This window comes from Sphaeramia orbicularis, chromosome 12, assembly GCF_902148855.1.
Source record: "Sphaeramia orbicularis chromosome 12, fSphaOr1.1, whole genome shotgun sequence".
NCBI classification, from domain to species: Eukaryota; Metazoa; Chordata; class Actinopteri; order Kurtiformes; family Apogonidae; genus Sphaeramia; species Sphaeramia orbicularis.
The window spans coordinates 58,005,850-58,019,744 of NC_043968.1; the positions used below are offsets into that span (position 1 = coordinate 58,005,850).

Consider the following 13,895-nt stretch of genomic DNA (forward strand, 5'->3'; position numbering starts at 1 on the left):
GACGCCACCTCTATTGACCATGTGAGGATACTCGAAGGAGAATCCGTTTTATCCCTTTATTGGTTAAATCCCACTTTGTTTTGAATAGAATTTCATATTAACCTCCTGAGACCCAGGAGAATACACATTTCTGTTTTTTTTTAATGAAAAAATTGTCCAGACCGAAAACAGCATGACACTGACTCATTATTTCAGATACATTTTCATTTCATTTTTTTTTTCTCTGAATGGCCTTTGTAGCGGCTTCTTTTTTTTTTTTTTGTTTAAGATAAAGCTATGGAACTCTTGTCAACAAACATGGACAAAAACCCCATAGCTAGGTTTTAGGAGGTTAAGGCAAATTTAGGGATATTTTATTAAAATTAACATACTTTTCTAATAAAAAATATTTGTCAGTATTATTTTTCGTTTGTTGAAGAGCTAAGGTTTTGGTAAATTCAGCATGATGTGAAAAAGGACACAAATCCCCCTCTGAAGTTTTGTATAATTAAAGTCAATTTTCATGGATGGATGATGGCCTAGTTTGGGTTTGTGCTGAGTGTGCAGTTCTCTCCAACAAACTGCATCATGTCTTTACGAGCTCAGACCGAACTGATTAAGGCACATTAGGGCAGTTATCCCTCAGGGAGCACATTATACAGCCACATTACACAGATTCCTTTAATTCTCACTTAACCACATTATTATTGGTGATTACTAAATTGCAGATGAGTAAAAAGTTTCCTCGTGTCAGTAGGAAAGATTCTAATATGAACAAATTCCATGGTTTACTATCAGTGGGGTGTTTACCCACCAGCAGACACAGTCACAGCTGCCCATGTGCTGCAGGATCAGCTGAATGCAGCCGTTCCTACCGTTCGTTAGGCTCGGTGGGTTCACAGTACTTACATACTTTGTTCCACAGTGTAACTCCACTGTAAAGCACAGCGTTCCAAGCTGAATATGTTGAACACAGACTGTTGGATCCACACTGGTCACATCAGAGCTGATTGAGTGGCCCCAGTGGGTTTCCAGTGGGAGGAAACACAGACTCACAGGTTCCACTGGCGCTGAATCCACACAGTGAAGCTGTATCCATTCACCAGTTTCACACCACCAGACCAGAAGGCACACGATGATTGGATTATGGTGGCGAAGCTTTACACCCTCGTGTAATGACGGAACTAAGAACATGCAGATACTTTCAGTTCTGTGAAGTTTGGGAGCAGGAAATGAATAAAGACATGTGGTACTTAGGCCCCGGGTGGAAAAGCCCATGTGGTTAATTACACCGAACCAAGTGTGTATAATGACTGAGACAATTGGTGACTGTGTCCAGAGCGATCCGTGGTATCGGTTGTGCACTGTTGTATGATCAGAATCAGAACACTTTATTGATCCCAGGGGAAATTATTGTGTGTGATACAGTTGCTCCATATAAGTATAATTAAAGTAACAGGAAAGAAATGATCAATACGACCAAAAAAAATAGGTAAAAATTTACATATATATACAGTGTGTGTGTGTGTGTGTGTGTGTGTGTATATATACACACACACTATATAAAATTTTATTTATTTATTTTTTAAACACTCTATTAACCACAATTAGAACAGCAATTTGTTATAGCTAGACACTGGAAAAGAGTTGATTGTTCATCATTGAATTCATGGATTGCTGAACTCTCATCCTGCATAGCTATTGAAAGGCTCACGTACACAATTAAACGGAAAACTCATATCTTCCACAAGATATGGAATTCATTTCTAAAATTTTTTGAATCAAGACCTGGTATCTCATCATAACTTCCAAAGTGAGACCATACCCTTTTTTTTTTGTTAAATGATGTTTGATTATATATTAGATATACAAAATGGATGTTGACAAGTATTCAAGTCACTATTACTTATATTGTCTGTCAGTTATTTTGTTATTTACTTTAACAGCTGTTTAAAAATTCAGGGGTGGACTGGGGGGGGGGATTTGTGTTCGAGGGGACCCACACAATGTTGTCAATTCATGTGGGAAAATATATGTAATGTGTTAAAACCTGAATAAAGATATGTGTTAAAAAAAAGAACAGCAATTTTAACTGCATGTACTAGACTAATATTATCAATATGATATTTAGAATAAATGTAGATAAATAAGTGTGTAGATACATAAATAGAGCGTTCTGAGGCTGATCATTGTGGGTTCTGATGATGTAACTATAGTTGTGGAAAAAATTATTAGACCACCCCTTGTTTTCTTCAATTTCTTGTTCGTTTTAATGCCTGGTACAACTAAGGGTACATTTGTTTGGACAAATAAGATAACAACAAAAATAGCTCATAAGAGTTTAATTTCAAAGCTGATATCTATCCATTTTCCATGGTTTTCTTAATAATACCCAAAATCACTTCAGTTCTTACATCAGTATCTATGGCGTTGTACTGACAAAAACAGTGCTTTTACACATTCCATGTTTTCTTTTCTGTCTGTTCACACAGGAGTTAGTACTTCATTGTATAACCGTTGTTTTTGATGACTTTTGGTGGTCTGATAATTTTTTCCGCAACTGTATGTATGCATATCTCACAGGGAGAAAAAATATTTAGATGGACCTCAATTTCAGTGGATTTCTGACAAAAAAAAAATAGTTTGAAACAACCAATAACCATCTGGTTTCTTCACACTTTACTCAGGACAAAACTTTAGTATTTTATAATGCTTTGACATTTATAGTGATATTAAACAGTACTGACTGATATGAAGTTCTTGTCGTCATATTTATTCATACCTATTTTATATTCATTCTGTCTTTTCGTCCTTCCTTTTTTCAACTTCTATATAGAGACCTCCCTCTACAACACCTGTATAACTAAATAAAAACGTATACCAGTCACACCAGTTATACCATATAAACTGATACCAGTCAGTTCTTAAACATAACAGTTCAACTACCTCTGTACTCGTTGAACCATCTAAAATTAACCTAAACTCTAAATCCAGAGTAAATAAAAATGCATGTCCATTTCCAGAGCGTCATGGCGCAGTGTGGTAGCAGGTTGTGATGAGCCGTTTGCTGTGTTCCAGGTCTGTCTGAGGTCTCTGCCTCTATGAGGTACAACCGCCGGCCCACATGTCCAGACGCCTCCGTGGGCGTTCACATCCCCACTCCCCCTCCATCCCACCACAGGAAGAGCCACAGCCTGGGGAACAAGTGAGTACAACGAGTCTTTCCTACAGTGGGATCCACGGTTTAAGTAAAATCCACCAGGTCAGGTCTTCAGTGACACGTTTAGTGGTTAGAGTTACGTTTGAGCCATGTGTGGACTGATGCAGCTTAAGATTTAACCCTTTCATGCATAGTGGTCACTAGAATGGACAGCTATTCTACAGCTGTTCTCTTGTATATTCATGGGTTTTGTTGTTTTAGTTCCACATCAGCCAACACAGTGAACACTTATGCATCATCACAAACAATGCAATTCATACCATTACTGTAACTTTGCTGTTTTTGATAAATCTGATCTGCAGTGACATGTTTTAGTGTAAATCAGTTGCTAATTATTAGCCTGTAATTAACAGTTTTCTTACACAAAAAGTTTTTCTTTTTTTTTTTTGCAAATTATCTCCATGAAGTGAGTAACAACTGGTATTAGAGTATGTTCAAATGTGAGAAAACATCAGATTTGCTGCATTAAAAATGTTTTATTTCATCATTTTCACACAGTTTATCACTTTCTGATGATGGGTTTCATTGCTTCAAAAATTAAACACATGGTGTCCAGCTGAGTGGACGTTTTTGTAACGGCATGAAAAATAGGTTCATAAAAATATTTCAGTTGCATTGTTTTTGTCATGCCTGAAGAGGAATGAAATCACGTAAGAAAAACATATTGACTAAGATTCTCAAAATTCATGCATGAAATAGTTAAGAGTCAGAGATGTTTTATTGTCAGTTCATTAGATGGACAGAATATACAGAGAATTGAGACACAGTTTGTCTCTCACCTTTTAATTCAAATGGCACGCAATTTATTTATTTAAAAAAAAAAAAGCTAAAATAGAATTACAATAAATAAGTTGTATAAACAATAAACTATAATACAATATAATTCAAACCTATTTACAATAGTGGTGGTCGTGTAATGCAGTAATGTTATGAGGTGAGGAGGTGGATGATGAATAAACCAGTAGCAGATATGACAGTTATGACAGTTTTTCTGTTTTAACCACAGATTAAACATAGAAACTAGAACATAGTTACGTCAAATACAGCAATTTGACATCACACTTCTATTACTACACTAACACTAAGTTAATAATTATATAATGAATTGTTTTTTTCCCTAATATTTCTGCTTTTTTGTTTCTAGTTTACACATTTTATCTTTTGAGATACAGTGCATACATAGCCCATTCAGGTTACAAATTCAGCATTATCTCTTTTTTAATAATTCATGTACTGACTGTTCAGCTTCTAAACCATTTAATAAACAGTTAATGGGCGGTTTCATTTCATTTTTTACAAAGTTAAAAAAAAACTAAAAAAACTGCCCAGTTAAACGCACATAAATCGCAAATGATTTTGCAACAGCAGTCATTTTTGTGAAACACTCTCCCTTGCATAATTAGTTCAATTCCCAAAATATACCTGTGAGAGAATAGATATTAAAAAAAATGGTAGTGTCTAATTTTTTGTGTCCTTTTGACCGTGTTACATGCAGATTTTTGTATTAAATATAATGTAAAATAATATAAAAATGTGTTTTATCTGAAAAATTGTTTCTCTTTTATCTCAGTAAGTATTTAAGTACTTAAGTATTTATTTTTAAAATAGACCCAAAGTGCTTCCAAACTTGCTTCATAACACTAGTCTGCATCTGGTTTGAATTTTTAGCCCACATGTCCTGTTTTTAGCGACCAGTTTCATAGAAGCACCCAATTATATTTTCACAAGCTACCCTGCAAAATAAATGTTAAACTACAGAAAGTACCAAAATTCATGTATACACTGGTGAATTACTCATAAAACACACATTTAATGATTAAAATAATAATCAATTTCTGAGACCACTGTATTTTATTATCTGTAGAGTTTATCTGTGAGAAGAATAAAATAATGAAACAGGAATCAACAATGTGAAAATGTAATTTAATATTTTCAACAAGAATATATCGACTCATCCTTTAAAATCAAAATGTCCAAAACAAAATCACACCAAAATATAGTAACAAAAAAGATAAATAAATAAAGAAGTTAGTTATTTAATGAACAGTGTATGCTTTTATTTTAGATTTTGATCAAATTAATTGTAATTAGTGTATTTAGGTTTTAATGCACATACGTATAGAATGAGAACATAGTAGATGAAATACTGAGACTGAAGAGTCCTGGTCAAGTCGTCCTCATAATGAATAAATCTTTCACATGACCCTGTGACCCTGAGTGTGTCGTGCTTTGTACCATCACTACATTTCCCTGTGACCGTCCACAGTATGATGTGTCAGTACGGTATGTCGGAGAGCAGGAGCGCCACGTTTCCCATAGAGAAAGCACGACATCTGCTGGACGACAGCTTCTTAGAGTCTCAGAGCCCCGTCAGAAACGATCCGCACAGTACGTCAGTGTCCAACGGCCTCTCACTAGGTACGTACAACACACCCACAAACTCCTGTTCACATCTAAAAGTGTCACTGAACTCCTCAGTGCAGCAGGAATAATTGATTTACATGAAATGGCCTGTTGTTTTTTCTGAACAGGCAGCAGTGAAAGCTCTTTTGGGGAGGAGCTGTCACCTGGAATGGAGAGGTGAGAGTTCCATCATCAACCCTGAGCACAGAATACTGGCTACTGTCTCTTTAAACAAATATGTATATGCAACTGTGTTAGCAATGCAATGAGAAAAATGCCTATATTTTATCTAATAACACTTTTCATCTCAAATCCTGCAGTAAGGCTTATAATTAATAGGTCCTGGTGTCATTATTCTAGTTTTTTTTTAAATATAAATACATGAAATGAAATCAAACTATGACTTCCTGTCCGGCTGGATTGCACCAACAATAATTAGATCCTGGTTTAGCTTTGAAATATGATGCAAAAACTGTAAAACTATCTTTAAATAAATATAGATTGTATTTAAAACTCTTAGTTTTTTCTCTAAATCTACTAGAGCTGCAACCGATTAATCGACTCAAAGTGATCCAAAAAATCATTCGACCACAATTCTCCTGAATCAAAGCTTTGTTTCCTTCATTTCTCTGCTGTTAAACATTGGTTCCACTGTTGTGTTTCACACGGACACTTATTGTGACGCACAAAGAAGCTTCAGTTCAGGAAAACTGCAATAGAATATCTCCCTTCAATCAATTCGAGTCTATTAATCGAATCGGGACTTTTTGCATTGACTTCAAGCACCTAGTTGATTAATCGGTTGCAGCTCTAAAATCTACATTAAATGTAATTCTGATGCCAAAACTCATCCCAGTATTAACTTTATAGTTACAGAGGTTTAACTTTTAAATTGGCTGCTATTTAGAGATGAACTGTGCTAAATAAACACATTGTCTGAACTTAGATGAAGGACAAATTTACCTCAGGTGTGTTTTCTTCCATTTTCTGGAGTCAGACATGAGTAAAACACTCCTGTAGTTACTGTTTTTTCCTTAATGTACAGTTTTTCTTTGCTTCAGACTTTATTATTTGGTCATTTGGTCATGCAACACCATCATGAGCAGGAGTAGTTTTACTAACTAGTGAACAATGTGATATTTTCTTATGGAATACATAGCTCATAAAGATTAGGTTTTAATTACCTCTGCCAAAGAGGTGATGTTTTCATCAGGGTTTGTTTGTCTGTCTGTTAGCAAGATAACTGAAAAAGTTATGGAAGCATTTTGCTGAAATTTTCAGGAAATGTTGATACTGGCACAAGGAACAAATGATTAAATTTTGGTGGTGATTGGTGGAGTGGAGGGCTGGTCTGCCTTGGCAGAGGTCTGCGCTCTCCAAGTGACGGGAGGGGGCTTTTGTAGTGGCTTTTCTCATTGTAAATGTTCACTATGTATGAGTTGCTCTTTGTGTTAGAGTCTGTTCTGTGCTGGTTGTTTGTTGACATTAGTTAGCCACTGTCAACAATCAAACATCCAGAAGAAAACAGATTCACGTCACACAAATCTGTGCAAATTACTGAACCTTTAAGTCTTGTTTTACTAAAATTAGGTCTAATCTTTTACATACATAGCTGATGCAATCCAGCATGGCTCAGGAAGACGTATGGTTAAAACATTAGTTCACAAATTTATGGTTAGATCTCCTAAAAGAACTTGTAACTGTAGCCAACACATGAAACCAGTGGATTTGTTTAGGTATAAGAACTAAATTAATAAACTTTTCATAAATAAACTTTCATACTCTGTACGAACACATCTTATGTGTGGGTTTTCAGATTTTGGTTACAATAAAGCTCTGTGGCACAGAATAATACATGAGGCTATAAGTCCATATGCTGGTTTCACATGGGATACACAACCAAAAAGAAAAATAGTATTTCTACTCCTCACATTGTGGTTTTATTAAATTGGTATCAGAAGTATATCTGTGTCTTTACAACACATTCATTATACACATGATATAAGTGTGTTTAAATGTTAATAGCATCAAGTGTTTAGATTTAATCATACTGTATATTTGTGTTTGTTATGAATGAGTGTTAAATGAACACCTCAAAGTGACTCAAACAGCCAATATCAGACTGACTGTGACACTGTGTGATGAACAGGGGCCGCATGTACGCCACACTGGGCCCCAACTGGAGGGTCCCGCTTCGCAACTCCCCCCGGAGCCGCAGCTATGTTTACAGGTACAACCAGAGGACTGTGTCACATGACTACCAATAAAAGTCCCAGTCACTCCTGTGTACTTTGTCCTGCCTTATATCCTCACTGTGACCTTTTGCACCGTTCAGCCTTATCTTTAGCTCCAAAGCAGTGGATGAAAGCATGTCTTTGCATTACCTCCAAAAGTATGGATCAAATTCCCTTCTGTTCAAAACTCAAATACTTAAATGAAAGATTTCCCAAACATAAACTAGATTTTAGACTGGGTTTTAAAACTGTTAAAGGATTTGACACTGGTATGACATTTCCTCTATTAACCCATAAAGACCCAGGGACACTTTTGTGGCAGTTCCCAAATGAATTTTATCTATTTTTAACCTTTCTCAATTATTTAAATTTTTTCTAATATTATGCTCTGTATTTTGTATTCTTAAGTGAAAATCAGGTATTTTACGAAAATTAATTTGTTGATCTTGTAGATGTTCATAACAGCTCCAATTAAACTTGAGGGTTTTTCTATTAAAAACAGAGAAAACAGAAGAAAAAGTGACTTTTTCAGTACAATATATCATTAACTGAACATAAACCAAGGATCTCCATCGTCTGTCATTGATCCATTTCCATGGGTTTTATTGGTGAATCAGTGCTCTACAACAGGGGTGTCAAACTCATTTTAGTGCAGGGGCCACATTCAGCTAACTTTGATCTGAAGTGGGCCGAACCAGCAAAATAATAACATAATAATATATAAATGTCTACTCCAAACTTTTCTCTGTCTTAGAGTGAAAAAAGTAAAATTACATTATGAAAATCTTTATATTTGCAAACTATTCTTTCAAACGCTGTGAATAACATGAACAAACTGAAAAAGTAAGTGTAATTTTAACAATGTTGTGCTTTAGTTTATCATGTACACATGTACATTATATATAACTTACAGATCACAGTAGGTCTACAAATACACAAAACATTTATTAACAGGTGGAATATTGTTAAAATTGCACTTCTCTTAAAACATTACAGGTTCACTTTTTTTTGTGAAATTATATTTTGTTTTAGTGTAAATACATGAAAATATTTACATTTACAAAGAGAAAATTTTGGAATTATGAGTATTTATGAGTATTTATATATTGGGTAGGATTTTACTGATCTGACCCATTTGAGATTGAATTGGTTTGAATGTGGAACCTGAACTAAAATGATTGGCAATATTTTAGTGGAATTTTTGCATTTCACAAATTCATCCCAAGGGCCAGACTGGACCCTTTGGCGGGCCGGATTTGGCCCCCGGGCCGCATGTTTGACACCTGTGCTCTACAAAATGACGGTATTTCCACGGTAACTACAGAGCCTCTGAACATCCATATGGGTCATATCTGATGACCATGAAAAGATGATAAACTGTATTTTACATCAATTATTTACATGCATGGATAGGATTAGTGGATCAACAGATATTAAACAGTTTAGATTATTAAATTCTTTTGGTTGCCAGTGGATGTTTGGGTCTTTATGGGTTAAGCAATAATGAAATATGTTAAGTCATAGCATGTGCAGTACTGAAGCAAAAACATGAACTTATTGTTCAACCTCTCATGCTGGTGATTCATCAGCAAACTGGGACTGTAGTGTTTGTATCTATTTATCAGAACAACAACATTGAAACTAATGCTGGAAAGCTCCATGTGTTGTCTCTGACAAACTGACAGCCTGGTCATACTGTCATTGTCATACAATTTTGTGAATACATTAGTACGTACACCATATTATTCTACACATCCACTTTGGTCATTTTTCATCATTTTTTTCATCAGTCTGTTCTCCACTTTTTTATGATTGTTTTGCAGAATTCATGCCCAATTCAAACTCGGTACCAAAATTATTTTACCAAAACTAAGCTTTGTGTTTGCACGTCTGTTTGCAGAAGTTTGTGTTGGAGTCTGTTTTGTGCAGGAACTCAGTCATTGTTGATGTTAGTTAATTCAGCTTCTGAAGTAAACACGATCTAAGTTTACTGCATCCACGATATCAGCCATTTTCTTTTTTCATGACAATATTTATATTCACTGTAGACTTTGTCAGGTCTTCTGGTCTGCGTTAGTGACACAGACTCCAACACAGACTTAATCTAAGAAGATGGTCTCATCCGAGTCTTATATCTTTCTTATTTAGACAGAATTCTGTGGGTACGATCATGTACATAAGATCCTAAATTACATAGAGGGCTCTTGTGTATTCAGGTTTTCCAAATCTTTAACAACAGTAGGAAAATTCATCTGTATTCCCCAACTCTCCACTGATGCTGTTAAATGAAAGGTCATAAATAGTTCATATTTATTAGTTATATTAATTATATTTTCTTTTATTCCATGTCTTGAATTCAACAACTCACACAGGTTAGTTCCTCTGGACCAAACAGGAAAAGTGAGTTGTATTAAAATGAAAACCTTGATGCCGTTTAATTCCTATTTTTCACCTTTAGCTCTTCTGCTGCCAACTCCTGCTACGGCTGCAGCGAAGCCGGCAGCGTGACCATCGAAGGGCCCCTCCGAAGGAAAACTCTGCTGAAAGAGGGCCGCAAGCCCAAGGTGAGGAGCTAATGTTTGAGCTGTTTGGGTTTAATCTTGTAGACAGATGTCCGATGAATAAATGTTTTGTTTTGTTGCAGTTGTCATCATGGACACGGTTTTGGATCACTCTGTCTGGATCAATGCTGACATTCTATGGAGCAAAAGCACTGAGGGCCTCTGAAAGGAAACACGTAAGTTCATGTCACACTCCTTAGTAACATTTATATGAGTGCAATACATTATTTTTCTGATAACAAATAAATAAGACTGAACATGAGAAAACGATACACAAGAATGCAATAAAGTATGACACAATAAAATATGTCAATCAATCAAATTTTATTTATATATAGCACCCATCGTAACAAAAGTTATCTCGTGACTCTTTACATTTAGAGCTGGTCTAAACCACACTCTTACACCAATTTACAAAAACCCAACAGAATCCTCCAGGAGCAAACACTTGGTGACTGTGGAAGGAAAAACTACCTTTAACAGCTAGAAACCTGGAGTAGACCCCGACTCTGGAGGATGGACGTCTGCCTTGACCAGTTGGGGTTAATGAGAGAGGGTTAAAGGAAGAGAGAGAGAGAGAGAGAGAGAAAGAATTGGGGGGGACAGGGGGGAGACACATGGATGCACAGCAAATTGAACTAGAACAGTTACAAACTGGAACAATTGGTGCTGGTATAATTACCAATGACTAGTACAAATACCCATAACTGTTAATACTACTACTTTAAATACAAGTATTAATAGTGGATGTACTACTACTTTTGCAACTGTTAGTACAAATAATAAAAACCTCCACCACAGCACTTCTGTTATGGGAATATTTCGCCTTTTATTATTGTCTGTGTAAACAAAATGGTGGGATCATTTGGTCCCACCTTTATCATGGCTCTGTAACACCTCTGGAGGTAGTAACCGAGCAGTGATAAAGGTGGAACCAGGATTCCGGAACACTATAGAAAAGGAACACCTCTCATTCCGCAACTAAGGTGTGATGTTTTGATGACATATTGCGTGTGCAACCCACATGCCGGGGGGAATTTAAAAATGAGCGTGGGCCATGTACAATAAACAAACATTTCAACACGACCAGAAAGATGTCGAACTGGGTAGACGGCACTTCAGGCGGAGGACTCTATCCATGCTAACATTTGTGGACCTCTGGAGAGGTCAGCGACACTGCTATGCTCGGGGTATTTCCAACACGCAAGTTATATGTCACACTATACGCTGCACTGCGTCACCGCCCCTTTGATTCTGGAATGCAGGTCCACTGTGTAAAAGTCCAGCCTGTCTCACCTCTGTTACTGCTTTGGCTTGAATGTGGAAATTAGTCAATGGTGGAAACAAGGGTGGGATCACCATCTCACTTTTTTTCCAGGATCTCCACAGAAAAGTGGCTTATGGAACTATATAATAAACACTATCACAACTATATGGATAATGAATAATGATGATAGAGGCCGGAGAGGAACAGGACCACATATAAAAGATACAATAACATACCATAGTCTGTTGGTGTCTGTTCTGGTACATATTGTGCTGTTTGATGCAGATGACTTCAGTTGTTTCATGTTTAAGGTAAATCCGGTCCTTTTTGCCACAGTACAAGTCCAGCCCCTGTAAGAAGGTGTGTGTGACTGGATGGATGGTGGTGCTGCCAGACGACCCAGCCAGACCCAACATCTTCCAGCTCAATGACCCAGACAAAGGTGGGATGTGCTAAAGTTACCTTCTCTGCTTCTTTTTTAGCTCAGATATTCAAACAAGATGAGTGTTCTTACTGGTGTTAGTGTCATGTTTGTGTCATTTCACAGGCAATGTTTACAAGTTCCAAACAGGATCCAGGTTTTCGGCAATCATCTGGCACAAAAACCTGGAAGAGGCTTGTAGGAGCAGCAGACCTCAGGTTAGTCAGAATATATGAACATTCACCATATCCTCTTAATTCATCTTTTTTCCATCTCTTATGATATGATTAGCTAAATCTGAAATATTGAAAACCATTAACTTCACATGATTCCGGTATAACAGTACTAGTTCCTTTTCTTGATGAAAATATTTTTTTGGAAACTTTTTAATGACTGGAAGCAGATTGCCAGGAGACTATTCAAGACCTCAGCTCTGGGTTAGTAGTGTTATGTAAATTGGAGTTCATGCACTGCTAACATGTTGAGGATTTCACCAGCTCCCATGAACCCTTGTTGGATGTAACGTCCTTTGTATGTTTCACCACTTGATGTTACTGTGGTTCTTTGGCTGTAACATAAGGATGTACAGTTGTTTCCTAATTATCACTCTATATTTTTGTTGTTGTTTGATGATTAATGTTACCTACTTTTAGTTGTTATCTTCCAATAGCAATGGCGTCTTTTGTCAATTTATGACAGGAAGTGAACACATATTTCTGCAGTCATATTTTGGTGAATTTGGACTTCACACCAGAGAGGCAAAGATGAAACTCACATCAACATCTCTATGGTTTAACCAAGCATCAACACAGTTGTAGTATTAAGATAGTTTCGTTGGAATATTTGACGCAACTCATTGAAATGAGCTAATACATTATGATGTATTACCATATTATGCAATTAACTGCTCTATGCTAAGAAATTATCCTACAAGTGTGAGGTCTACTTTTCTACAGTTTTACTAACATGATGTAGTAGGATGTAGCTGTTTCCAGTCTAATGCAAAGATAATCTGCTTAATAGATTTAGCCTCACATGACATGTGTGGTATCAGTTTTTGTCGAACAGTGGATGCAAAACAAACTGCTCAAACCAACCAGTGAAATGACTTGTGTTGAAATTAGGATTACAATGTGATTATATGACCATGTCTGGTGTTTCTCAAGGCCTTGTCAAGCTAAGTTCAAGTAAACCCATCTTCTGCTCTCCACAGATACCAGCAAACCTCATGTCATTTGAATGAGAACAGACTTAACCAGCGGGACATTAATGTGCCAAAGCCATTTGTTTGGAGTCTAATAATGAAATGATGGAGCGCAGTAGAACAGGAAGGCATCTGCTGAGATGAGACACTGGAGGACACTCTCTGGAACTGGATGTGTGACTGCACATGGACTAAGTGTGATGTAAACTGAAGAAATCTGTGAGGTTGCTCTTTGTTTCTTTGCTCTGAGTTTCCTTGTTCACTGTCTTTTGTTATGCTGCTATAAACATGTGAGCAAGCACATAGTTTTTTGGCCCATGTTGGGTTTCTGCCTGGGTGAAAAGCTGCATCAGTGCAGAGACATGGACAACAGTGTTAGCTGACTGATATCGACCTTCGGTTTGCAGACCAGTGTTATGGGGACTTCAAGTGGAGCTCGGGTTTGGAAAGTTGAAGTTGAGTGACTAATATTGCCAAGGAAAGGATACCTTTTTGTCAAGATGGTGAAGGATTTTTTTTTTTCTGCATTTCAACATTGTATTGAGGAAGAGGAGTAGCAACGTCCATCAGAACTCATGGGCTTAGAGGATATCTAGTTCATGAACG

At 36.6% G+C, this 13,895-nt stretch overlaps 1 protein-coding gene across 2 annotated transcripts in view; it reads left to right on the top strand.

Annotated features, from left to right (window-relative positions):
- Nucleotides 1-13,384, top strand: part of LOC115429427 (ras-specific guanine nucleotide-releasing factor RalGPS1) — a 140,777-nt gene extending 127,393 nt beyond the window's left edge. Inside the window, exons 12-20 of one of the 2 annotated variants that reach the window (XM_030148837.1) lie at nt 3,058-3,184; nt 5,466-5,617; nt 5,731-5,779; nt 7,752-7,832; nt 10,295-10,400; nt 10,481-10,573; nt 12,001-12,106; nt 12,212-12,303; nt 13,299-13,384. In XM_030148837.1, the coding sequence (XP_030004697.1) occupies nt 3,058-3,184; nt 5,466-5,617; nt 5,731-5,779; nt 7,752-7,832; nt 10,295-10,400; nt 10,481-10,573; nt 12,001-12,106; nt 12,212-12,303; nt 13,299-13,328 (836 nt within the window). In that variant the 3' untranslated portion in view covers nt 13,329-13,384. The remainder of the gene's footprint in view (nt 1-3,057; nt 3,185-5,465; nt 5,618-5,730; nt 5,780-7,751; nt 7,833-10,294; nt 10,401-10,480; nt 10,574-12,000; nt 12,107-12,211; nt 12,304-13,298) is intronic. The other variant, XM_030148838.1, reaches the window with a different exon arrangement.
- Nucleotides 13,385-13,895: the final 511 nt, after the last annotated feature.